This window comes from Pristis pectinata, chromosome 31 (assembly GCF_009764475.1).
Source record: "Pristis pectinata isolate sPriPec2 chromosome 31, sPriPec2.1.pri, whole genome shotgun sequence".
NCBI classification, from domain to species: domain Eukaryota; kingdom Metazoa; phylum Chordata; class Chondrichthyes; order Rhinopristiformes; family Pristidae; genus Pristis; species Pristis pectinata.
The window spans coordinates 13,704,830-13,730,851 of NC_067435.1; the positions used below are offsets into that span (position 1 = coordinate 13,704,830).

At 43.5% G+C, this 26,022-nt stretch overlaps 1 protein-coding gene across 1 annotated transcript; it reads right to left on the minus strand.

Annotated features, from left to right (window-relative positions):
- Window positions 1–12,910: 12,910 nt before the first annotated feature.
- LOC127584876 (relaxin-3-like) lies at window positions 12,911–25,819 on the minus strand. Its single transcript, XM_052041846.1, has 3 exons — window positions 25,689–25,819; window positions 15,308–15,492; window positions 12,911–13,401 (listed from the first exon to the last, which is right to left on the minus strand). The coding sequence occupies exons 1-3, from the start codon at window positions 25,817–25,819 to the stop codon at window positions 13,127–13,129; spliced, it is 591 nt and encodes a 196-aa protein (XP_051897806.1). The 3' UTR covers window positions 12,911–13,126.
- Between the last annotated feature and the right edge of the window lie 203 nt (window positions 25,820–26,022).

A 26,022-nucleotide genomic window follows, 5' to 3' on the forward strand; every position in this document is an offset into this window, starting at 1 on the left:
AACCACAGTGAGAATTGGTATCTGTAGAATTCTGCCCTAGTAGGACTCATTGTCTGTGGAAGTGTACCCCGATGAGAGTCATTTTCTGTGGAACTGTACCCCACTGATAGATAAACGCCTGTGTTAGCATTCACCCTGTGGAAGTTTATTCCTATGACTCTCATTGTGAAGCTGTACCCTTGTGAGAGTTGGTAATTATGGAACTGTCCTCCAGTAAGCATCAGAGATTGAGGAACTATATTCCAGTAGGGTTCAATGTCCATGTAATTGTGGTTGAATGGGAGCTGTGCCTCTGGCACTGTACCCTAGTGAGAGTCAATTCCTTTAGAACAGTACTGCAGTGAGTCTGTGTTTGTGGAACTGGATGCTAGTGAGAGGCTGTGGAACTGTAAACGAATGAGAGTCATTGCCTTTGTCACTGTGCTCCCAATGCAAGTCAGTGCCAGTGTAACTGTACTCCATTAAGAGGCAATGGCTATGGAACTGTACCCCTTGAGTGTTAGTGCGTGTCTTGATGTACTGCAGTAAGAGTCAGGATCCGTGAAACTGTACTCCATTGAGATCCAGTGTCTGTAGTGGTACTGTACCCCAGTGAAGTCAGTATTTGTGTTACAGTACCACGTGAGAACCAATATCTATAGCATTGTACCCTAGTGAAAATTGCTGCCTTTGGATCTGTACTCCACTGACACTCAATGTCTGTGGACCTCTACTCGACTGATACTCCACTAGGAGTTTATGTCTGTGAACATGTACTCCATTAAGGATGTGTTCGTGTGAACTGTACCCCAGTGAAGTCAGTGCTTGTGGTACTGTGCCACAGTAAGAGTCTCTGTAGAATCGTACTCCAGTGCAAGTCAGTGTCTGTGGGACCTGGGGAGAGTCAATATCTATGATTCTGTATGAATTGGCGAATCCTAGAGTGGTGACCCAGACTGAACTTGGCTAACAACTGAAACCAGCTGTTATTGTATGTAAGACAACAGACATAAGGGTCATTGCTGGATCAATAGTAAACCCTGGTGGAGTGTTATTTATGCTGACTGACTGTGCCTTGTTAAAGTATGCAAGATGCTGACTGCGGCACTGTGGGGAGATTTTAAAGTAAAGAGGGTGTGGATGTGCATTTCGAGACACTGCTGGAAGAGTGCCTAACTAAACACCTGAGAGTATCTTCTAGGCCATAATGGTGTTTATTAGGGACAGCAAGCCCTTGTCAGTGTATTGATTAGGACTCACCTGAGTGAGACCCTAATGCACTGGCTGAGGGAGCGTCAGAGGAAGCTGCAGTCCCCTCACCAAAAATGCAGTGGCAAGAGCAGCTCACCCAGGAGACAATGGGCAGATGTATACATAAGTGCCAGCTCTTAGGTTATTCTGAGTAACAGGCCTATTTCATAGAGTCACAGAGATACCACATGGAACCAGGCACTTCAGCCCACTGAGTCCATGCTATCAACCACGCACTAACACTACTCCTACGTTAATCCCATAGGATTAATCAATTGGCCCTATAACCGCACAAACATACCCCATAGAACTGGAAGATCATGATATCAAACATGTTAATTTGACTGAACTTTGACCACAATACGAAACAACTTCCCCTTTATTGGCTTGAATGGTTGCAGTTGCCTACATGATGTGAATTTAGCAGAAGAACAAACGGCCTTTAATTTGAGCCATCCCATAAGAACTCAGCAGTATGTTTCAATTATGGTAAAACCAGTTGTAGAACTGACAGGTTTCATAATCTGAGTTCTGTCATGAATCAGAGATTTCAAAGTGGAAGAACTTGGGGGCTGCTGTGACTTTTGTTTGATGTGAGGATATTTGAACATTTGTGCACAATTAATAACTTGCAGCATTCCTTTGTTTTAAAGAAAGTTTAAAAATCTCCTTAAAATGTGTATAATTCTGTTTTAAGCTGCCTTGTCTGTTTAACGCTTGAGAGCGAGTCATTTCTGAACTGGTTTAGAGTGAACGTTCTGAGTTTTACATGAGGCTTTGCAACTTTTGAGCTCCTTTTGATTTACATGAGAAGAGAGAGAAAGAGAAAGAGAAAGAGAAAGAGAGAGAATGCTTGAATGAGTGAGGGAGAGAGAAGTGAAAAGGTTGTTAGGTGCTTGTCAAGTCTGTGCTGGGAGGAAATTTGTATTGATCCCATGTTTTGTCAAAACCAATAATGTTCTGTAGAACAGGAATGACTAAAGGCAAGACGCTATGTTACTTGATGTGAAGTAAAGTGGCAGGATTGCATATTTGAAGAGGCAGTATTCATTTAAGAAGTTGTAGAAATGTGAGAGCTCTGTGAAGCTCCACCTACATTTCTCTTTCCCTTTGAAATGGCTGTTTATATTTTATTGCACTGTAGAAATCAACAGTTTGAAAGTTATCCACAAAAGTTGCTAAAGATGGAAGGCTCAAACCTGGATTTTGTTTTCCTTTCTTTTTTCTAAATGCATGCTCTTTTCTTACTTATCTTTTTCCTCTGATTTAAAGCTGTTGTGTTTTAATTGATAACAATTGTTAACTGAACTAATATTTGGGGGGATGGGTTCTATTATGGTCATATGTAATTCAAGTTAATGTTGTGAGTTGTGTGAAAATCTGTAATTCTGGATATGAGGTTCTAAAATATTAAAACTTGGCAATTAGTGAATAATTTGAACTGACATTTTAGGAAATATTTTGCAAACAATTGGACCACAACCTTGAAGATTGTATTCCATCATGAGGATGTTTTCTTCCCTTAGATTTAAGATTTTAGATGCTCTATTTGATTTGGGATTTTTATTGCTGAATTTGTGCAATTTCTAAAAGCCAAAGAGCAGTGCCAAAGAATGGGATTATTGTAATCATGTTCCTGTCCACTAGTTGAGTGCCAGAGTGGAGAGAGGTTAACCCTTTCCAGTGACAGCTCTCTTCTTCATTTTTTTAATTGGGAAAACTAAATTGAATGTTGACAAAACTGGTTGGTCCAACAATAAGCTGTTTTTTTTCAGGAATGGGAGAAAGGAACAAAGGCACAGCATATTAGGGATATTTTTGGAAAATCCTGGAATTTAAATAATCAAAGAAGGCTAAGCTAGCAACTCAATGTTTAAATAGTTTTATGAAAATGCTACACTTGGCAGTAAAGATTTTCCAGAGCCGTTGTTAAGACAAAATGGCAATTTCAATCATACATACTAGACTACAAATGGAAGTTACTCCACTGACTGGGAAGATATCCTAAAGTGGTTTTGAATTACATTAAATTACCTTAATATTTGGGTATAATTCATGAACTGATAATTGTTTGAATTAGAAGTTAATGTCAGCAAAAGTGTAGTTAAGTACACTGAATTATTTTCTTTCTCAGAGAAATTTATGCCTTAAGTTATGAACATCTTAAAAGAACTGTATTTGATCACCTGAGGTTGGTTTGCACTGGATGGCATATGTGGCATGATACCAGAAAGCTGAGTGAGTGTGAAAAAGGGATTGGTTGTGAGTGAGGCAGCATACTGTGGAAATCCATGGTGACTTTGTATAAAAGAAGAGGTCTTAGTTGCATAGTTACTTGGCAACAGCATGTCCTGAAATGGTTAATGTGGCTCAAGGGAGAGAGGACTTTTTAAACCATCAAGGCATTGACAGAATTAAATATGATTACAACACAAAATCTCTGGGAAACAGTAAGCATTGGAAGAACACAGGAATGAAGTTTGAGTGATTGGCACCAAAATAGTTTAAACATATAAGCTTATTTTAAAGTGTTACTGATGTAACTTAGTGTTTTAATATTATTGCTGCAATGGAACAGCATTGTAAAGATTGCTAAAGGAAATACAACAGGTATTTAGTCTCCCTTAAAGAGACATGGAGAGAGAGAGAGAGAGAGAGTGGATGAATGAACTGGCAGCCAACAGGACACAGCAGGAGGAAGAGGGCAAGCCTACACTGGTAACCTAGATTGGATTTGACTAACAACTAAAACCAGCTGCTCTGATATGTGAGACAATAGATAAGAGAGTAATGTCTGGATCACCTGGTGGAAGGTTAGTTATGCTAACCAACAGTCTCTCTTTAAAGTATAACAAGGTGTTGACTGGTATTCTTTGGGAAGATTTCAAAGTTAAGATAAGTAAGAAGGGCGTGAATGTTCATGTAGAGACATTGTTAGAATCGTGTCAGAGTAAACACCCAAGAGTTCCTTTCCAGGGCACATGACATTCACTGGGGAATTCACTGGCCCGACCGATCCAACGTCCCCTTTGCCGTCAGGCCTGACTATCTGAAGGTGCTGGAGATCTGGTTCAGAGGAGCTGGGGGGGGGGGGGGGGGCGTGCAACAAAATTTGGCGGGAGCAGATTGGGAAGGTGAAGCATAAACTGGGACTGTGGGAACGGCGCTCCCTATTGATAACTGGGAAGAACTTGGTCATCAGGTGTGAGGTGCTCTCAGGGCTACTGTACTTGGCACAGGTGTGGCCTGTTCCTCGCTCCTCTGGCTTGGAAATCACCTGTGCTGTCTTCCGGTTCATTGGTATTGGTATTGGTTTATTATTGTCACTTGTACTGAGGTACAGTGAACAGCTTGTCTCACAAACTGATCGTACAGGTCAATTCATTACACAGTGCAGTTACATTGAGCTTTTACAGAGTGCATTGATGTAGTACAGGTAAAAATAGTAACAGTACAGCGTAAAGTGTCATCTGGGGATCCAAGATGGAGCGGGTCGGATGGGTCACCATGCACAAGTCCCTGGACAATGGGGATAAAGGTGTCCCCAATGTCGTCTTCATCCTGATGACCACCTTCATCTGTGGCCGCATCAGGCTCTGCGTGGAACCCAAGTATGTGGGCACCAAGTGTCACTACGTGCCGAGGTTCTACCTGTCCCTGCTGTTGCGCAGGATGGGCCAGGCCCTGTTGCCGCGCAACGCCCCAATCAGCTGGATGTCGCCGCACTACCTGTCCTTCGTGGGAAAGTTCTTCCAGACCAACACCTTTGACCACAAGTTCATCAGGCAGTGGTCAGCATGGAACATCCTGCAGACACTGCAGGAGAAGGACTCAATGGATACTGTTGGGTGGTTCCCTGAGCAGACTGTCCAGACCACCTGGCAGAATGCCTCATCGCCAGAAGTCACCAACAAGCACCAAGACCTCGCTTGGCTGGCGGTGAGAGGGGCCCTCCCAGTCAGATCCTTCCTGCATGGTCGGAACATCACTCCCAGCGCGTGCTGCTCCTGGGAGGACTGTGCTGGGGACGAGACAGTTGCCCACCTCTTTGCGGGCTGTGGGTTTGCGAGGAGGGTGTGGCAAAAAATGCAAGGGTCCTTGTCACGGTTCATCCCCAGCAGCTGTGTAACAAAGGATTCTCTGATCTACGGGCTGTTCCCGGGGACACACACAGAGACAGATGTCAACTGCTGCTGGAAGGTCATCAACTCAGTGAAAGACGCCCTTTGGTCTGCCCAAGACTTGTTGATCTCCCAGCACAGTGAGATGTCCGTAGGGGAATGCTGCCGACTGGCACATTCCAGGCTGCAGGAGTACGTGCTGAGGGACGCACTGAAGCTGGGTGCAGCCAACGCAAGGGCTCGGTGGGGAAGGACGACAGTTTAGGGTTCTTCTGCCACAGGAGAGGGAGGGGCGGGGTCAGGCAAGGAAGCCCCTTAAAGATTGTAAATATGGGATTGGGGTATCACCTCAGGGAGCCACACGAGTGGCATCGGTGCTGTGGTTTGTATAAAAAGTAACACTTATAATTGATCCGTACACGAATGTAAAGGTTTGCACTTATTGTTTTATTATCGTATATAGTTTTTCTTTTGTTATGAATAAAGTTTATTTTGAATTAAAAAAAATTCACTGGGGAATTGGTTAAGAATACGAAGTGAAAGCCAGATGGGCAATGAGTTTGATTAGTCACACTGTCTGTATTGTGCAGAAAGGAATAATAAGGTTACCGTCACTCAGGATGGAAAGACATCAGGGTTACAGAATCAGGTGGAGCTCCTGCAGTGGTGTGTGGCCCCGACCACTATGAGTATGCTGCAGTAGTGTGTCATCTTAAGGAAGCCAGACATCAGATGAACACCTTGAGTAAAGATAATGACTGCCTTAACAAGAAGTTAGAGGGTTCTTGGGGAGTGTTAAGAGAAGCCCTCCAGTGCCCCGAAGAGAGGCAAATCACTGGCAGTGCCATGCTCTTATTCAGAAGTTAGAAATAGGCAGTTGTAATGGAAATGATCACAGTGCACTTTCACACTTAGCCAAGACATTGATAAGCTAGGTCAAAGATTATATCGTGTCTACCACCTTCCTCTATGTTTGCCTTATTTTAAAACCAATGAGGAGAAAGTCCCGAAAGAGGAATGTACAGATAATCTTACATGGTGGGAGAATTTGCTCAATCGCCCAAGTCCAGAAAATGCAGGGGTTGAACTGAATAGGACTGATCATCCTTAGTGCACTGGCCAAAGGAGTGGGAGAGGAAGCTGCAGAATGACCCCACCCCTGACCCCCCCCACCCCACCTGCCAAATGCACCTGCAGAAGCAGTTCCATCAGCAACTCAATGTCTGACCCATGCCTTTAGAGTATTATGACTTCTGCAATGTGCCCCATAAAATTGGGAGAGCAACAGCAGGCATTTCAGTATTGCCACCACAGTTTGGAAGATTTTGATAGAAAGCATGTTATTTTGACTTTCCCCACAACTATGAAGCAAGCTGAAGATGAAAATCAAGAAAACTGCAGATGCTGGAAATCTAAAACAAAAACAGAAAATGCTTAAAATACTCAGCAAGTCAGGCCGCATCTGTGGGATGAGAAGCAGTCACCATTTCAGAATGGTTCTGAGAAAGGGTCTCTGACCTGAAATGTTGACTTTGTTCCTGTATTTTTCTGTATTCTCTCTACTTGCTCACAAAGCAACCTCCCTTCAATCGTCTTTAAATGATACACGAGCCTACACGTTGGGAACGTGGCAGAAGGATCTGCACTTTTCATTTGTGTCACCCCTTAAGAGGTCAGCATTATGTTTAATTGTAGCAAGAACAATACATTGCCAGAGATTGCAGAACAAGCACATTTTATAATCAGGATTCTGTGTTGAATCAGAGATCAGAAAGTAAGAGGACTTGGAGGTTGCTGTGAGTTTTGTTTGATGTGGAGATGTTTAAATGTTTGTGCAGGGTCAATACCTTCCAGCATTACTTTGTGATAAAATTTTAAAGTTTAAAAATCTCGTTAAAGTATGTATGATTGTGCTCTAGGGGAGAGAGAGAGAGAGAGAGAGAGAGTTGCTAGGTGCTTGTCAACTCTGCTGGGAAGAAATTTGTATTGATCTTATGTTATGTCAAAACTTATAATGTTCTAGGGAATAGAATGTGATTAAAGACAAAACTGTGTTACTTAATGTGAAATAAAGTGTTAAGATTGCATATTTGAAGAGGCAGTATTAATTAAAAAAGGTTCTATGAATATGAGAGTCATGTGGTGCTCCACCTACAATTTCTCTTTTCCTTTGATGTAGCTGTTTAAAATTTATTTCATTGTAGAAATTTACTTTTTTATTTTAAATGCATCTACAAAGATTGCTAAAAAAGGAAAGCACAAACTTGTTTTTTCTTTGTCTTTCCCTGTTAAAGCACATGCTCTTTGGTTTCTTTTCTTTTTCCAGGGTTTAAAGCTATTGTGTTTTAATTGATAACAGTTGCTATCTCAATTAGTATTGGAAGATTTAGGAATAGGTACCTGGATTCTACAATGGCCATGTGCAATTCAGGTTAATGTTGTGCGTTGTTTGAATCTGTAATTCTGGATATGAAATTCCCAAATATTAAAAAAATAGTTAACTTAAGGGAAGTTTTGATAAAGGGATAAGGACCCAAAATGTTAACTGTTTCTCTGTGTTGCTGCTGCCCGAGCTGCTGAGCGTTTCCAGTATTTTCTGTTTTTATTTCAGATTTCCAGCGTCTGCAGTTTTTTGGAATTTCATTGACAAAGAAATTATTGTCTATTCAGACACAAGAAAGACTGCAGATGCTGGAAATCTGGAGCAACTCACAGAATGCTGGAGGAACTCAGCGGGTCAGGCAGGATCAATGGAGGTAAATGGACATTGTCTATTCAGATGTTCTATTTGATTTTGGAACTGTAATGTAGACTTTGTGCAATTTCTAAAGGTCAAAAAGAATTGTAAAAGAATGGGATTATTGAATCAAACTCATTCTTCATGAGTTGAAAATTAAATAAATTGCAGATGCTTGAAGTCTGAAGACAAGCATAAAATGTAGGCTATGTAGCAACTCTAGGGAAAAAATTCAACTCTAAGACCCTTTGTCAGTACTGGGTAAGATATAAATATTCATCTTATGTTGTAGAGAAGTGGCAGTTGGATAAGGCGAAGGGACTATCTCTGATGGGTTAGACCAAGGTTGCTGTGGAAATGGGTTGTTAATGGAAATAGTTAGAAGGTAATAAAGAAGTGTGAAGTGTTGCACATAGCAGGTCAGAGTATGCAAATGGAGAGGAGAAGATGATAATTTACAACAAATATGGTCAGTTCTGATATAGACAGACAAAATGAGTTATCAGAGTTGGAAAATTCGATATTGAATTGGAAGGCTGCAGCATGCCCAGATTGAAAGTGAGGTGCTGTTTTTCAGGCATGCATTGGGCCTCATTATATCAATAACAGCAGATGGATAAGAATGGGAATGGATGGAGAATTAAAGTTGCAGATAACAGGAAGTTCAGTCACTCCTGCAGACCAAATGCAGTTGCTTTGCAAAATGGTCACCCAGTCTGGGTTTGCTATTTCCTATGCAGAGGAGACAACATTGTGAACACTGAATGCAGTAAATTAGTTTGGAAGAACCACAAGTGAATTATTTCTTCACTTGGAAAGAACATTTGGGTCCCTGAATGGTGCAAAGGGAAGAGGTGAAACTACCAGAAAAAGAGATGAAATGTGCATTGGAAGGTGCTCTAAGATGCAGAGTGGTGGGTGGGGACAGAAAAGAGGACCAGGGAGTCATGAAGGTGCTGAAAAAGCAGGAGAAATGGTGGGTGTGATCTTTTTGAAGCTGGCAAAAGTTGCAAAGGGTAATCTGTTGAATGTGAAAGTAAATGGGGTAGAGGATGAGGATCAGGGGAACTCTATTCTTTCTCTGTTCAAGAGGAGTGGGGGTGAGAGTAGAGGAATGGGGAATAGATGGGATGTACTCAAGGACTCTATATGCTATGGCTGAAGAGAAGAAGCAAGGCATTTTGGAGGCACCAACCTCTGCATTCATACTGTCAGGGCACGGACACAAAATCCAAAGAGAAACTGATTTTGACAAATTAAGTTAGTCAAAACATTTGGGTAATTTTAAGACAAATCAAAATTTGAGTCAAAAGTTATAGGGAGTTTTGTTTGAAATAATCGAAGGCTGTTATGATTGGATAAGCCACAGGAAGACCAGAGTTGTAGATGTAACAGGTCTTCATTTGTCATAAGCAGACCCGCAGGGGAGCCCTGCTGGGATAATCCCGTGGTAGAACCTCCGGGAACTCGAAGTACATTGAATTTTTATTCTTTTCAGTACAAAGATAACAGCAGGTGATTAAATAGAATTTCAATGGTTACAGTTGCAAAGTTTACTTCAATATTTTGGGTGTGGACAAGTGGTTCCATAAATTGCATACTTACAATGGGAACACATCGTAACTGACAAGACCAACTCTGAATACTCAAACACCTTTGTTGGACTAGGTAGTTCACATTGATATTCTAAAAGCTTCTGATCACAAAATCCCAGATACTCAAAGTATAATTTATGACAATTATGAGGGCTGACTCTCTGGGTGCATAAACACCACAAGTTTTGATAAACAGAACAAATATGCCTATGACCATGTTTGATGTGCTAGTTGGCAACATAGCCAATCTTGAATCTGCCTTTATGTTGTCACAATGCTGCAAACTATCTTAGCTCAAGATGTCTCTTGCCTGGTTTGATGTAGGCCAATGAAGATAGCCCTATTGTCTGTAGGTTTTGCCGATAGATATGTGAATGTCTCATACTCATGTTAGTTTTCAAACCATATCTCTTAATTAGCCTCCCACTATGAGCTGGTAGCCTGCTCCCTACACAGGCAGAGCTGTTTGTTTACACAGTTGTCCACGTTATTTTAAAACTAATTACTGCTGGTAGGTTACACTTGAAGACAGTTTGAAGGCTGATTCTTATGTGTATTAATGGCTACTGTAAACACTGTAAGTCCTGTTTATACCTGCTACTTCCTAACCTAGGTCATGGAGCGGCAATAACCAACTATGAGGTGGAAATGTTTGGAAAGGAACACCGAACAAGATCTTTTGTGTCCAGTGAGGCTTTGTCTTATATTATTTAAGAGCATGTAATTGAGAAATTCAAGAAATGAGCAGGTGCTCAGAGAGGACTAAACCCCTTTTGGATACCCAATAAGCATTTGTCAGATTTTATCTAATTATTATGATGATAAAGAGCTACATACAAATTCAGGATTTGATTGATGTCTGCGTAGTTGAAAATAAATACTACAGAGAGGGAGCTAGAAATTGTTGGAACCAAAATTACAATTTCTAATCTAGACTTGAGAAAATGATGGGGCATATGGATAAACATAGAACTTTCCCTGTAGGTTAGAATAATTTCACAACACATTGATTATATCCCAGCTCATTGTGGCACACATTATACAAAACTAGTCACAATTAAATATGATTACAACATGATATTGCCAGAAAAGAATAAACCTTGGTCAGTCAAGTCAGAAACAGTGCAAAGAATGTGCTGAAACAGAATTATGTTTAAAACTTTCAGAACGTGAAAGCCAGTGCACAAGCTTAGGCTATGGAACTGTGGTGATCTATTGGAAACAGACAGAAAGCCTGGGACAAATCAACTACATTAAATCTACCAGGAACAGACAAACCACTATGGAACTTGAAATAGGTAAGTAGCACCAGAACATTGGTTAAGAGATGAAGAGGACAAAGGAGAGGATGAAACATCCAGAGGACTATGTTGCTGAAGCAAACAATTGTTACAGAATTTTAGGCAACTCATATAAAGATACCATCTAAGGAGTAGCTCAGTCTGTGAGAGAGTAAAGAAGGGGGACCTGATAGAGGTGTATAAGATGATGAGAGGCATTGATCATGTGGATAGTCAGGGGCTTTTTCCCAGGGCTGAAATGGTTGCCACAAGAGGACATAGGTTTAAGGTGCTGGGGAGTAGGTGCAGAGGAGATGTCAGGGGTAAGTTTTTTACTCAGAGAGTGGTGAGTGCGTGGAATGGGCTGCCGGCAACCGTGGTGGAAGCGGATATGATAGGGTCTCTTAAGAGACTGTTGGATAGGTACATGGAACTGAGAAAAATAGAGGGCTATAGGTAAGCCTAGTAATTTCTAAGGTAGGGACATGTTCAACACAGCTTTGTGGGCCGAAGGCCCTGAATTGTGCTGTAGGTTTTCTATGTTTCTAAAGGTAATAAGGAATGGCTTAATCAGCAGAAAAGAAGACAGGCCAAATAAAAAATGAAACCTAAATTATATTTTTGAAAGAAACAGGATTAAGATAGCTCAAATTGGTAGTTAGTAGGGAAGATCAAAGCAAACAAAGTATGGGTTAGAGAGAGAGAGCAAGCATGACCAGAACCTACAGAGAACAGGACACAGCAGAAGGAAAAGAGGCCACGCCACAGTCACTGAAAGGGTGAGTCTCTGAAGTTTCAAGGATCAGATTGTGACTATCATCTTTGTTAGGCATTGCTTTGTGCTGGATGTGACTTATTAAATCTGTTGTGCTTATAACTAGTACTTATACCCAAAGTGATTTGTTGTAGTCACAAAGAAGTCCCTTGAGTAAGGTGAAACTAAGTATGAATTGGCAAATCTTACAAGTGTCTGTGGAACAGTACTCCATTGAGAGTCAATGCCTGTTATACTGTAACCTGATGCAAGTCAGTGTCTGTGGTGCTGTATCTCACAAAGAGTCAGTGCCTGCGGTATCGTATCTCACAGAAAGTAAGTGTCTGTGGTGCTGTATCTCATTGAAAGTCAGTATGTGTGGTACTGTATCTCACTCAGAGTCCGTGCCTGTGGTACCATAATTGAGAGTTGGTGTCTGTAAAACTGCACCCTAGCAGATGTCTGTGGAACTGTAATCCAGTAGGAGTCGGTTCCTGTGGAATTGTAGTGTACTGGGACTCATTCTCTGTAGAACTATATCTCACTGAGAGACTGTGTGTGTTGGACTTTGCTCCAATGAGGGTCTGTTTCTGTGCCTTTTCCCCAGAGTCAGTGTCTGTGGGAATGTACCCCAGTGTGAGCCTTGGGACTGAATCCCAGTTAGATTTGGAGTCTGTGGGAGTGAATCCCAGTCAGTATTGATGTCTGTGGGACTGTAGTGCAGTGAGAGTCAGTGTCCATGGAACTGTACCCTAGAGAGAGTTGGTGTCTGTGGGAGTGAATCCCAGTAAGTGTTGGTGTCTGTGGGATTGGAGTGCAGTGAGAGTCAGTGTCTATGGGGCTGTATCCCTGTTAGAGTCGGTGTCTGTGAGACTGTAAAGCAGTGAAAGTCAGTGTCTGTGGGGCTGTACCCCATTAGAGTCAGTGTCTGTGAGACTGTGGTGCAGTGAGAGTCAAATGTCAATGTTATTGACTCTGACATTGTAATTAGCAATTTTCTTATTAATGCTTTCACATTAACATTGAGACTGTCTTTGAGTCTATAGTGACAAATGTCATTTTTTATTAAAAGGAACTGTACAGCAGATATATTTTGCTCCTGCAGTGAAAAGTAACAGATACACAATGAGTGTTTGACGGCAGAGTCCAGGGGATCAAACTCTGACAAATCTAACAACATGTCTCTCTAACAACATCTGTCATTCTAAAAACATCTGTCCCTCAAACATGAATTGATGAGGTTTGGTTTTTCCAGTAGGCTGCCACACATTTCATGCTGTGTCTGTGTGTGGTCCAGAGTTCAGGAGCAGGAACTTTGCTTGCAAGGTGTCTGTGTGAACCCAGCCAGTTTCTGGGTCTTATGTATTAGGGAACAGGAGGCGGAGGAAAACAATGGTGTGGCACAGATCTTAGCAGAGTGAGCTGATCTCACTCTTGGTGCACCCCCACTTACAGCAGGCGTTAGACAGAGCCACCACCACATCCCTCCCCTTCCTATCTGTGCTCCTCAAAGCTTCCAGAACGTCATTGGAAATGCTCCTCCGGCTCCGGCCCTCATCCCCAAATCCCACCAGGAATCTCCAGGTTGCAGGCTTGTAATTGGTGACATCGTCAGCAAGGTCCCAGCTGTCGGTATTGGCATCGTCCATGGTCTGTGGCAGGTGGGAGAAGGGGTCAGCGATGTCTGCAGGAGAAACCAGAAACCTTAACACCCTCATCATTAAATCCAAGTAACTAGCCAAGAAGGCACAGCAGCGTCTCCACTCTTTATGGCGGCTGAAGAGAGCAAACCTGCCCTCCCCCACCCTCACCACATTCTACAGGGGTACCATTGAGAGTGTCCTGACCAGCTGCATCTCTGCCTGGTACGGTAACTGTAACATCTCTGACCCTAAGTCTTTGCAGAGAATTGTGAGTAGAGCTGGAAAGATCATTGGAGTACCTCTTCCCTCCATCCTGGATATCTACAATACACGATGCACTCGCAAGGTCTGCAGAATCATAGATGACCCTTCTCATCCCTCCAACGGCCTATTTGTCCCACTGCCGTCTGGCAAGCGGCACTGGAGCATCCGGGCCAGAACTACTAGACTGTACAACAGCTTTTTCCCCCAGGCTGTCAGGCTACTGAATATCTGGAGACAGTTTCAGACAAATGCTGCGTCAAAAGCTCTGGTTTGCACAATGGTGTATAAGAACTTTGGCTGTTGCTGAACATGTTTATATAATTAGTGCAACACACTGAGTTCTGTATTTTCTTCGTCCAACTTGGTTTTGCACTAACCCTGCACTAAATTTGTATTCTGTATATACCGTTTTTTGCGTATTTGTACTTACACAAATTTTTTTTTGTCTGCGTTTATTGTATGTCTTTTTATGTATGTCCTCTGTTGTGTGAGTTTGGGGAAAATGACATTTCGTTCCTCCATGTGTTTTTATAGCATATGGGTGAATGACAATAAAGTAACTTGACTTGACTTGACTTGACTTGATTAAATCAATGTCAGCAGGTGTTCAAACCTTATTCACCACCCTGCAGGCTAGTCCATCCCTTGAGTTTGTTACACAGGAACGGGAGGAGATCATTCAGCCCATCAACACTATTACAGAGGAACAAGAAGAACCCACTGAGCACCACCTGCTCTACAGAATTCTGCCCATTGAGTCTATCCTGCTACTTATTCAGATCTGGGTTGTTTTCTGACTTAACTACTTCAGTGATGAGGGGCATAATCATGACTCTCAGGCCTTAGGAAAAGCTTCCTACTGCCTCATCCCTCAAAGCCTTGACTATAAACCATTCTCCAAGCCCACACTGGCACAATGCGCAGAGGTGCAGCAGATACTGCTGCTGCCTCACAGCTCCAGTGATCCAGGCATGGACTCAGCAGGTTGAATAGAGAAAAACTGAGAAGTATTCATCAAATGATTCTTGCAGCAACAGTATCAGCAGAAGGAGTTACTGCTTTAGGAGCTGCATACAGTCACAATGCATGACAGCGACATAGGTAAGATCAGATAACATCAGTTCACACCAAAAGTTCTTACATTCAGCAATTATAAAAGAAAACTAAACATCCTGATGCGGTTTCCATTAGCGTTACTTCACTGCATCCTGTCCCAGAAAGTGGTATAACCTTCAATCTGCTACTTCAACCCGCTAATTCTCAAAAACTAGCACAGGAAACCTGCAGAGATCAGTATCACCTGTCCCTGCTAACGATACACCCAGAACTCACAATCACATGTGGTGTGCCTGTCATGTTCTGGGGGATTCAGGCTGCCTGGCTAAGACAGTATGGTCAAAGGTAGTCACAATGATTATCAGTGTGGGGATGCACCCTGTCTCTTTCTGCTGCTCTCACACCACTGGGCTTTCTGTCTCTCACAGAGTGCAATGGATTCTCACTCTTCCCCAAGATCATTAGGGAAGATGCTGCCTGATCCCTCAAAGGGGGCAGTGATCTGCTGGAATCCAGTATTAACAGCAACCTACCCTTTCCGTATTGCACCTGGCTTCAGTTACGTGGTATTGAATCCCAGTATGACATTTAACACCCAGACATTATGGACAGGATGGTAATTCTTACCTGGCAGGCTTATCTCAGTCCGTTTCCATCTGGAGCCTCCGCAGGTGAAGATGACCGCCCGAATAAACTCTCTCCCACAGAGTTTGACACCGAGACTGGGATTCCGAGCTTCCACCTCCAGCTGGGAGTCCGGGATGAGCAGCCAGACAGCCAGGGTGAACCAGAGCTTCTGCATGTCCTGATGTCTGAGAAGAGAGAAAGAGGAGAGAGCAAGAGAATGAGTGAGTCAGGAGCGAGAGCAAGAGGGAGCACAAGTCTTACTGGTTGTGGGGTGAGACTCCGTCTGTGCTCTCCTTGCTCGGAGCTGGCTCTATTTAAACCCTTGTTTATATCTGATAAAGAGACATAATTATAGAGCAGTCACAACACACGACAGGAGACTGATAGTTTAATGAGTGGTGTCAGGAGCAATGTAAAGGTCTTGGGGAATGAGGCAGAGACTAACACACTATGTGCCTCATACTAAGCACACGTCTCCTTTGTAACTTATCAAACAAGAAATTTAAAAAAATCATTTTCACCAAGCACGCACAAAGCAGAACGTTTTAGAACGGATACGTTGTTATAATTGTCAGACCCCATCGCTCACCTCATACGTTTTATCACAAGCTTTTGTTTAAAACTTTCTCTGAATCTTCTCCTTTTTGTTTGAGGATCCAAATCTCCCGTTCACATTTTGCCGAGGAACATCATTGCATGTGAGATGGGTAGTTGAGGAAGCTTCAATTCTATCCTCATACCGAATTCAGTGTCTGTCACAGGGCAGGGGAATTGGGCTGATTGTAATACTCCTCAAGGTTTGCACACTCAAATGGAGTCCACGCACTGACATTTATATAGAATCATAGTTATACAGCACAGAAACAGGCCCTTCAGCCCACTGACAAATCAACTACCCATTTATACCAGCTCTCCCCACAATTTCACCAAATCCCACCCCAGATTCTACCACTAACCTACACACTAGGGCAATTTGCAGCCTACCCGCCCCGCACTTAGATACCAGAGCACTCAGAGGAAACCCAGGTGGCCACAATAAGGATGTGCAAACTCCACACAGTCACCACTCAAGGTCAGTGCTGCAGTGGTTCTACTACAGACATTCAAAAAGGGATATGGTGTTCTGTGGTTTGCCAGAAACCTATGCTTCTGTCCAGAGATACTAGTTCATTCCCACCATAGAAGCTGGAGGATTTCATTCCATTAATGAAGTATCAGTAATGGTGACAGTAAAATCAACAGTTCATGGCACAAACCAACACATCGGTATCAGTAATGCCCTTTAAGCAAGGGAACCTGCTGTCCTCAGCTAGTCCACACCACACACACAGCGATGGAATTGACTCTGTAGTGCTCTGCAGATCATAAGGTTCAGGGGGAACAGACAAATAGCACAACACTATAGGTGCTGGCAATAGAAATAGAATTTGCTGGAAGTACTCAGCAGGTCAGCATCTGTGGAGAGAGAAACTGAGTTAATGTTTCGGATCGATGACCTTACGTCAGAACTGAGCACATTTAGGAATCAAGTATGTTACAAGTTGCTGAGAAGGGGAAGGGTTGGAGAGAGCAATGAAGCACCTATGACTCCATCGCCCTGCCACTTCCTCAACACATCATTCTCCGCCACTTCTGCCATCTCCAATGGGACCTCACTACCAAGCATATCTTTCCCTCCTCACCCCTTTCTGTCTTTCGAAGGGACCACTCTCTCTGCGACTTCCTAGTTCACTCCTCCCCCCCAACTCATCCTGCTCCCACCCCGGGAACTTTCCATCATCCCCGCCATAGGTGCAACACCTGTCCCTACATCTCCATCACCTCCATTCAGGGACCCAAATAGTCCTTTCAGGTGAGACAGAGATTCACCTGCACCTCTTAATATCATGTACTGGATTCAGTGCTCTAAGTGTGGCCTCCTCTACATTGGTGAGACCAAGCGCAGACTAGGTGACCATTTCGCAGAACACCTGTGCTCTGTCTGTAACCGCGATCTGCATCTCCCCGTTGCCAGTCACTTCAACTCCCCCTCCCACACTATCACAAATATGTCAGTCCTTGGCCTCCTCCACTGCCAGGAGAATTCCAAGTGCAAACTGGAGGAACAGCACCTCATTTTCCGTCTTAGAAACTTGCAGCCCAACACCCCTTCCCCCCCCACCCCCCCCCCCACATTCTCCCCAACCATGCCTCTTCTTTTCTTCCCTTTCCCAACCTATCTCTTTTTTTATATCCCCTTTTTTTCTCCTTACCTTTGACCCATCCCCCGATGGATCTGCTCTCCCCTCCTCCCCCGCACCTGCCTATCACTATCTCTTACCTGCATCTACCTATCACCACCTTCTGCCTACCCCGCCTCCCCTCTTTTGTCCACCTATCACTGCTCTGCTTTTCACTCCTATATATTGGGCTTCCCCTTTTCCTATCCCCAGTCCTGAAGAAGGGTCCTGACCGGAAATGTTGACCGCCTGCTTTCCTCCACGGATGCTGCCTGGCCTGCTGAGTGATTGAGTGTTTTTCATCTAGATTCCAGCATCTGCAGTCCTTTATTTCTCTGGTGCCTGCCACTCTGAGCTCTCTGCCTTTGCCACCTACACTATTCCAATGAAGCCCAACATAAGTTCAAGGAATAACAACTCAGTTTCCAACTAGGCACAGTACAGTTTTCGGGACTTCATACTGAGCTCAACAGATTCAGATAACTAGCCTTTTCAGTTTGTGACTGCCCATCGTCATCAACCTGAGACATTAACAAAGTTTCTCTCTCTACAAATGCTGTCTGATCTGCTGAGTGTTTCCAGTATGCTTTTCTTTTGGAACAATAAAAAACATATCCTGTAAATGAATTTTATGGTTCCTCAGAACCGTCACCCATTGTTGCAATACTCCCTCCATCCTGCCACTTCCACAGTTCAGCACTTTCCCAGTACCCTTCCCACTGTGTACTGCTCCATCAGTGTTGCTCCCCGATACGACGGTGCTCTCACAGTTTTGTTCCTACAAAATTGCAGGGCCCTCTAAGTACTGCTCACCTAACATTGTGCCCTTCCATCGGTACTGACACACTGACAGTGCAGCACTCCCTCAGTATTCCCTCTGAAACAGTACAGCATGCTCCCAATACTGCTCCTCAGAGAGTGCAGCACTCCCTCAGTATCGCTGCTCTGTCAGTCATGTACTATTTTGTTAATTTAGATCGTTAGCTCCTCAATTATTTCCCTAATCCAACAGTCTCCTAACCTGAAATGAGAGGGCTGCCTGCCAGGTCATTCTAACACGCAGGCTGCCTGACCTGCTGCTCTGCACAAACTACCCGATGACGATGGGTCATGGACTTGAAATGTTAAATCTTTTTCTCTCTCCACAGCTGGTGCTGACCTGATGTATGTTTACAATATTCTCAGCTTTGATTTTAGATACCCTGTTCTCTAACAGATCATCTTCAGAATCCCTTGGTGTCATAAATGAGCCCGAGAAATGGTCATGTGGTCGATGCAGTCATAAAACTTACCAATAAGTAACATTGCTTGGCTCTGAATTTGCTTCGGTTATTCTTCTGATGAAACCTTCATCTGTGTCTTTGTTACCTCAAGACATGAATATTCAGATGTACTCCTGGTTCACCTCCATCACCCTGCTCTCTGTAAAACATCATCTGAAATGTTGTGGCCCTTGTCCTATGTCACATTGGTCCTATTCACCTGTTACAACTGAGCTCACTGACCTACACTGGCTCCCTATCCTCAGTTTTCATATTCTCATCCTCTTCAAGTGCCAAACAATCCCTGACTGCCTCTGTAATCTCCTCCTATCCTATGACCTTCTTCAATCTCTGCATTTCTCTAATTCTGGACACTTGATCATTCTGGAATTTAATCATGCTAACATAGGAGGTCATGCCTTCAGCTGTAAGGGCCTAAACTCTGAACTTCACTTCTTAAACCTCTGCTCTCTACCTCCTTTAAGATGTTCCATGAAACCTGCCCAGCCCAATATCCATCTTTCCGTCTTGGTGTCAAACGTATCTTTTGGAATGCTCCTGTGAGAGAGGGGAAGGGACAGAAAGAGGCAAATAGAGGAAGAGAGAGAGGGAGAAAGAGCAACTGTGAGTGAGGGGATATAGTTTTGGGCAATGTAAGTTTGCACTTGAATCTCAGTATGGATTTTTTGAACTGAGTCATCTCATTAATGGATTGCTACATCTGTTATGACGGAGGCAGACTCAGCAATTGATCTAAGACTGAACACTGGAGAACAATTTGTGATGAAAGCCTTTTCCTGTGAATGAATTCCAGTCAATTTGTATGTGTCAACCTGATAACCACCAGAGATCTCGTCATCTGCCAACTCTGCCAACAATGAAGGCGCTCATTGCACACACATATTATCTAGTATAACAAAGCCATTTGGCCCAACTGGTTCATGTTAGTCTTGATGTTCCACTCTGTTATATCATCATAACTTTCTATTCCATTCTTCCTCATGTAGTTATCTAGTTTCTCTTTAACACATCTCTGGTCATGGTCCTGACCATTCCTTGTGACAGTGAATTCCACATTCTCACCACTCTGGAATTTTAGTGCTCAAGTGCTTTAACAACAGCTGATTGGATCCATGATTAGACCTGACCTTCCTGAAGTCAGCAGAAACTATGCTGGCTGAGGACAAGGTATGCACTTTTTACCATTCTTCTAAGTCAGTGCAATGAGTACTGCCTTTGGACTGTATTCTTACATACAGTAAGTGGTTGGCATCAGAGCCTGATACAGGTCCGAGTGGTGAGTACGAGCTGATGAGAGTTGGTCAATAAGGTTCTGTGGGTGCAGAAAGCCTCCAGCACTTTCCCTGGATCTGCAGCAACACTGTCCATTGTCTGATGTAAATCAGACATTTATTTTCAGCTGTTTGACAAGGATTCTGCAGTCAAGGGAGGAAATCCTTTCCTCTTTGCTGTTCTGTCGAGAGTTTTGGCAGTAGACTTGGTATGGTTGCATTTTAGGGAAGGTGAATGAACACGAGGGAAAAAGGATTCTAGGTAATTAATGGAGGTTCAGGAGGTGCATGGACGGAAAGACTTCCTTCTGCCGTATGTTCCCTTCAGGTGTTACACTGGAGGCAGAACAGGCAGAAGAGAAGATGGCAGGAGGTGGTACAAGGAAGAGGCTGACTTGGGGAAGAGTTTGCTCTCTCTCCAAAAGTTCAGAGAGGCAGGTATAAGGAGCAAAAATTAGCCTTCAGCTGCAACACTCAGCTGGAGACAGTAACAGTCCACAAACAAGAGTTGGACAGCGAGATATTCACAAGTAATGAGCAACTGACAGGCAGTAAACGGGAAAGGTGACTGATAAGTAATGAGTAGGGAACTGGCAGTGAGCTACTAACCAGCAGTGAACGACTGATGCAGTGAGGGAGGACAGGCAGTGAGCTACTAACAGTAGCACACAGTCTGTTTCCCATGCAAAGGGAATCAAAGACTAGCGAGCATAGGCTTAAGGTGACAAGGGAAGATTTAAAAGGCACCAGAGGATGGTGCATATATGGAATGAACTGCCAGCGGAAATGGTTGAGGCAGGTACAATAACAAAGTTTAAAAGTCACTTGCACAGGTACATGGATAGGCAAGGCTTAGAGATATATTAGGCAAGTGGGATTGGCTTAGATGGGCATCTTGATCGGCATGGACAAGTTGGGCAGAAAGGCCTGTTTCCGTGCTGTATTGCTTGTTGACTCTAACAGACAATGAATGACTGACAGGCAGTAAGTGAGGGACAGGTCATGAGCTACTAACTGGCAATCAATGACTGACAGATGGTAAGTGAGGAACAGGAAGCTATTAACAAGCAAAAAACAACTGATGAGCAGTAACCGAGAGAGGAACTGAATGACAAACGGACAGCAGTGATTTCGTTTTGCATCCATCCAACAAAGTCAGAGATATTTCTGTTGATGGGCAAAAGACAATGCTGGCAAGTTGGCCTCAGCAGTGGTCAGACTGACAAGTGTTGCACAGTCTACACCTCACTGCAATCACAACCCCATTTCACCACATTGGATCTTGACCAGGTGATGGCAACAGAGATGATTTAGGGCCTTCCAGGTCGTTCATTCTCTTTTTGTCCCCCAGAAATCCCACTGTCAATATCTGCAAGTCACGCTTACCACAGCTCTACAAGTAGTGGTCAGAATAAACGGACTGGCACCTGAGTCACTCCTGTGTAACATCAGGCACAGGTGACCGACAGGCAACAAACAACAGGCAGACAGTGAGTAACTAGCAGACAGTGAGTAACTGGCAGACAGTGAGCAACAGGCATATAGTGAGCAACTGACAGGCAGCAAGTGCCTGATAGGCAACAAGCAAGAGACAATGTGTGATTGCCAGTCAATTATGCAGTTCAATCTCCCTCAATAGTAATTTACATCAAATGCAAGATTCACTATTGCTAGCTGCTGCTATCTAATTTTGTTCCCCATTATCTCAGTTTGCAAACTGATTCATCTCACACATAGACTTTCTCCTCTCCCTCGCATAGGAGACAGGATGCAGCTTTCGACTCTGTGTGCATTGTTGGTTACTGGAGCTGTGCACTGCTGGTCCGGTAAGGGAAAGCTGATAGAATCTACTCAGAGTAACATTATTGACTTACAGTTTTCAGATTGAAGATGAGAACAGAAATACATTCAAGTAGGGGTGTGGGGTGGGATAGGTGGGGAGTAACTTCTATTGTGAACTCTGATTACTTGCTCAAAACCACTGGCCTTGCTGTAATATTTTGATATCTGTTCCGCTTAGTGGAGCATTTAGATTATTGTCAACAAGTTAGGAAAGGCCTAAACATGCCCAGATGGAAGGTGAGGTGTTTGTTGTTCCTCAAGCTTGCATTTGGCCTCATTGTAACAAACTCTGTCCTTCCCGATACTGAGCTGATCAGCAGCAGGAACCTCTCTGAATATGGATTTTGGGAATTTTGCTGAACTCTTTTTAAGGACTCCCTGGTGGGTTTGGGGAAACAAAGAAATTTCTGTTCCTCAGGGAAGTTTGACAAATGTAATCATTTCTGGAAGGTCCATGTTATTGTGCATCCAGCAGTGAAATTGTACATTTGCCTGGTAATGTGGACACAGAATGGCTTTTGTCCTTTTCAGACAAAAGGATTCATCAACTTAATTGGGTGCTCAATCTTTAATTTCACACCTTCAAACAGGAAGCAGTGAATGATCTATAAGGGTCAGTATCTCTCAGAAAATAGATCCTGAGGTGCTGACTCTCCCTGGGGTAAGTTCCCTCACCTGAAGGTGTTGACCCTCCCTGCGGTACAGTTCCCTCACCAGAAGGTGTTGACCCTCCCTGCGGTACAGTCCCCTCACCTGAAGGTGTTGACCCTCCCTGCGGTACAGTTCCCTCACCAGAGGGTGCTAACTTTCCCTGGGATACAGTTCCCTCTCCGAAAGGTGTTGACCCTCTCTGGGGTACAGTGCCTTCCTAATCTTTCCCAAGTTTGCAGCAATATTTCAGAAGGAGTGAAGAAGCCCACGCAGCAAGAAAATCTCAGTACTGAATGTAGTGAGTAACCATATTCAACCTTAGGTCCTTATCGCTTGTTCATAGTTGCTGCTCTGTGACATTTGTACTATGACTGAGCAAAATGTCATTCTGTTGTTCAATAAGAAAGAGGAGTCGATAACTGGTCCATGTCCGTAAGATAAAAACAAGATTAAAGCCAACAAGCAAAGTGACATTTAACAAATGCCCTTTCGAGATAACATGAAAATAAATCTTTAATTAAAAGTGGCTGTATTTTGCTGACTATTTACTGCAGGAAGATCCAACTCATTAGCATGACAATATTCAGTTTTGCAAAGCCTTGGCTCCAAAACGTCGACTTTTCAATTAATCTCCATTCATCCAAGCAAACCCTTTAACTCTTTCGCAGAACCATCCTTATCCTGTGCATGTTCCTCAGTTTCCATTGAGGATCCTCATGCTTTGTGGGCAGGGAGCCATTCTGTGTCCACATTACCAGGCAAATGTACAATTTCACTGCTGGATGCACAATAACATGGACCTTCCAGAAATGATTACATTTGTCCAACTTTCCTGAGGAACTGAAATTTCTTTAGTTCCCCAAACCCACCAGGGAGTTCTTTAAAAAGAGTTCAGCAGAATTCCCAAAGTCCATATTCGGAGAGATTCCTGCTGTTGATCATTAACCCATCAGCTCAGTATCGGGAAGGACAGAGTTTGTTACAATGAGACTAAATGCAAGCTTGAGGAACAGCAAACACCTCATCTTCCATCTGGGCATGTTTCAGCCTCCTGGACTCAATATTGATTTTTCCAACTCTTTCTATCTGCCTCTCACTATTTTGACTCAGTTTTTCTTTACTATTTGCATTATCTGGCCTGCTGGCCATGTCCCGCAGCCTCACCTGTTACACGGATAAAAGTACAAAATATGCATCACTGGTCCCATCCTATCATAGATATTCCCTTTGTTCCACACATCCCTCTCTCAATTTCTCTGCTGCTGAAAACTAACATTTTTCTTTCTTTCCCAGCTCTGAGCATCCCGGATCTAAAACATTAACACTGTTTCTCTTCCTGCAGATGATGCCTGACCTGCTGAGAGTTTTTAGCACTTACTGTTTTTATTTCAGGAAGGAAAGATTCAAGAGTGATCCCACCCACAATTTCATTTCCTTCTGGCATGCGTTAGGATACAGAATAGCGAGTGACCCATGTTGGGGTACAGGGAACGAGTACTGAGCCATGTTGGGGAGCAGGACATGGACGTTGACCTGCATTAGAATACAAGAGACAAGCTTTTAGCCATATTGGGATCATGGAGACAGGTGTGTGTTGTGTTAGGATACAGAATAATATGGTAGAATTTTATGTGAATATTACAAGTGATCTGAAACCAGGTCTTAGATCTAAACAAACTAATCATGCAGTACAAGGCATGAATTGGCTGTGGTAAACCGGGAAACCAAAAGGTGAGACACTAAATGAGCAGTGGCTAACATTTAACTTTGTAATACATAGTTAAATATATGTCCCTTTAAATACAAAAGCCCAACAGGAAAAGAGATGGTAAAGACAATTAGGTCAAAGGAAAAGGCTTGTAATGTTGTCAAAAGGAGCAGGAAGAGTGGATATGGGAAAATTTCAGATTTCAGTAAAGCAGGACCAAGAAATTGATAGGAAAGGAAAATTAGATTTCCCAAGGCTTGGTCACTGAGTATATTTGAGACAGAGACTGACAGATTGTTCAATATTAAGGATAACAAAGGGTATTGTGTTGGAACAGGAAAGTGGTGCTGAATTAAAAGATCAGTCATAATCTTATTAAATGGCAGAGCGGACATGAAGGGCCAAATGGCCTGCTTCTGTTTCTTATGTTATTAGGACATGGACAGTGAGCATTGGTGGGTACAGAATCCTGTGTCTCAACACAACTCGATAGCCATTTCCTGCAACACAACAAATGTCAGCATTGTGTCTGTGGGTTTCTTTTGGTTGCTGCTTGTGTAACTAAATAAAGAGAGGTCATGCTGTAAACAGGGCATCCTATATTGAAGACTAAACTGTAATGTCTGAGTATAATGGTGCCATGAGACTTATCCAATGTGGTATCATGTCATACAAACCAGTTCTTGGAGGCACTCTGCACATTTGTATATTTTAAACCCTTTAAATTGAGATCATGAACTAAGCTGACTCAGCTGGCGCTGTTTGTAAGTTTAAAAAGTGAGACTCAGAAACCACAGGGTGGTTCCTGCACAGCAGATTGCACTGTTTGGTAAGTCATGTGGACTTGGTGAGTAGGGTCCATGGGAGTGTCACATTAACTTCTGGCAGGAAGTGTTGAGCTGCAGCAGCTTGAGCTCGGTGTTTTGGAACTGGAGTTACTGTGCTGCATACATGAGGCTGAGAACTTTATGGAGAGCAGGTTTAGTGGTCACAACTGCAGCTAAATGACGGGCAGGCAGAGAGGGAACGGGTGATCTCCAACCAAACTGACGGAAGGCGGCAAGCAGCGCAGGAGTCCTCTGAGGGAATCTCACTCATGAACAGATTTTCCCCTTCGGAAACTGTTGGAGTGATGGCAGCTAGAGTCAGGACCATGGCTGCACAGGACTGGAGGAAGAACCATAAGAGAAAAGTGATGGGGATTCATTAGTTAGAGGGACAGACGGGTGTTTCTGTGCCCATTGATTTGAATCCGGGATGGTATGTTGCCTCCACTGTGCTAGGGTGAAGGATGTCACTGAACAGCTACAGAACAATTCAGGCAGAGCAATAGTGATAAGAGACTCGCTAAGGGGACCAGACAGGAGATTCTGTGGCCGCGAAAGAGATGCCAGGATGGTGTGTTGCCTCCTGAGCGCCAGGGTCGAGGACGTCTCAGAGCAGCTGCGGAACATTCTCAAGGGGGAGGGTGTGCAGGCCGAGGCATGGTGCACATTGCCACCAATGACATAGGTAGAAGGGGAGAAGATGTCCTGCATAGTGCGTATAGGGAGTTAGGAAAGAGGCTGAAAGCAGGACCTCAAGGTAGTAATCTCTGGATTACTCCTGGTGCCACGTGCTAGTCAGGGCAGGAATAGAAAGACAGAACAGATGAGTGTGTAGCTGAAGAACTGGTGCGGGGGCAGGGTTTCAGGTTCTAGGATCATTGGAATCTCTTCTGGGGCTGGGTGACCTGTGTCCC

Coding starts and splice junctions, on each gene's coding strand:
- LOC127584876 (XM_052041846.1), bottom strand. CDS start 25,819: ATGCAGGACATCTTCTCCCCTTCTACCTATGTCATTGGTGGCAATGTG. Junction 15,493..25,688: donor TCGACCCTGGCGCTCAGGAG/GCAACACACCAT, acceptor CTCTCTTCTCAG/ACATCAGGACATGCAGAAGC. Junction 13,402..15,307: donor GACTGAGATAAGCCTGCCAG/GTAAGAATTACC, acceptor TTTCTCCTGCAG/ACATCGCTGACCCCTTCTCC.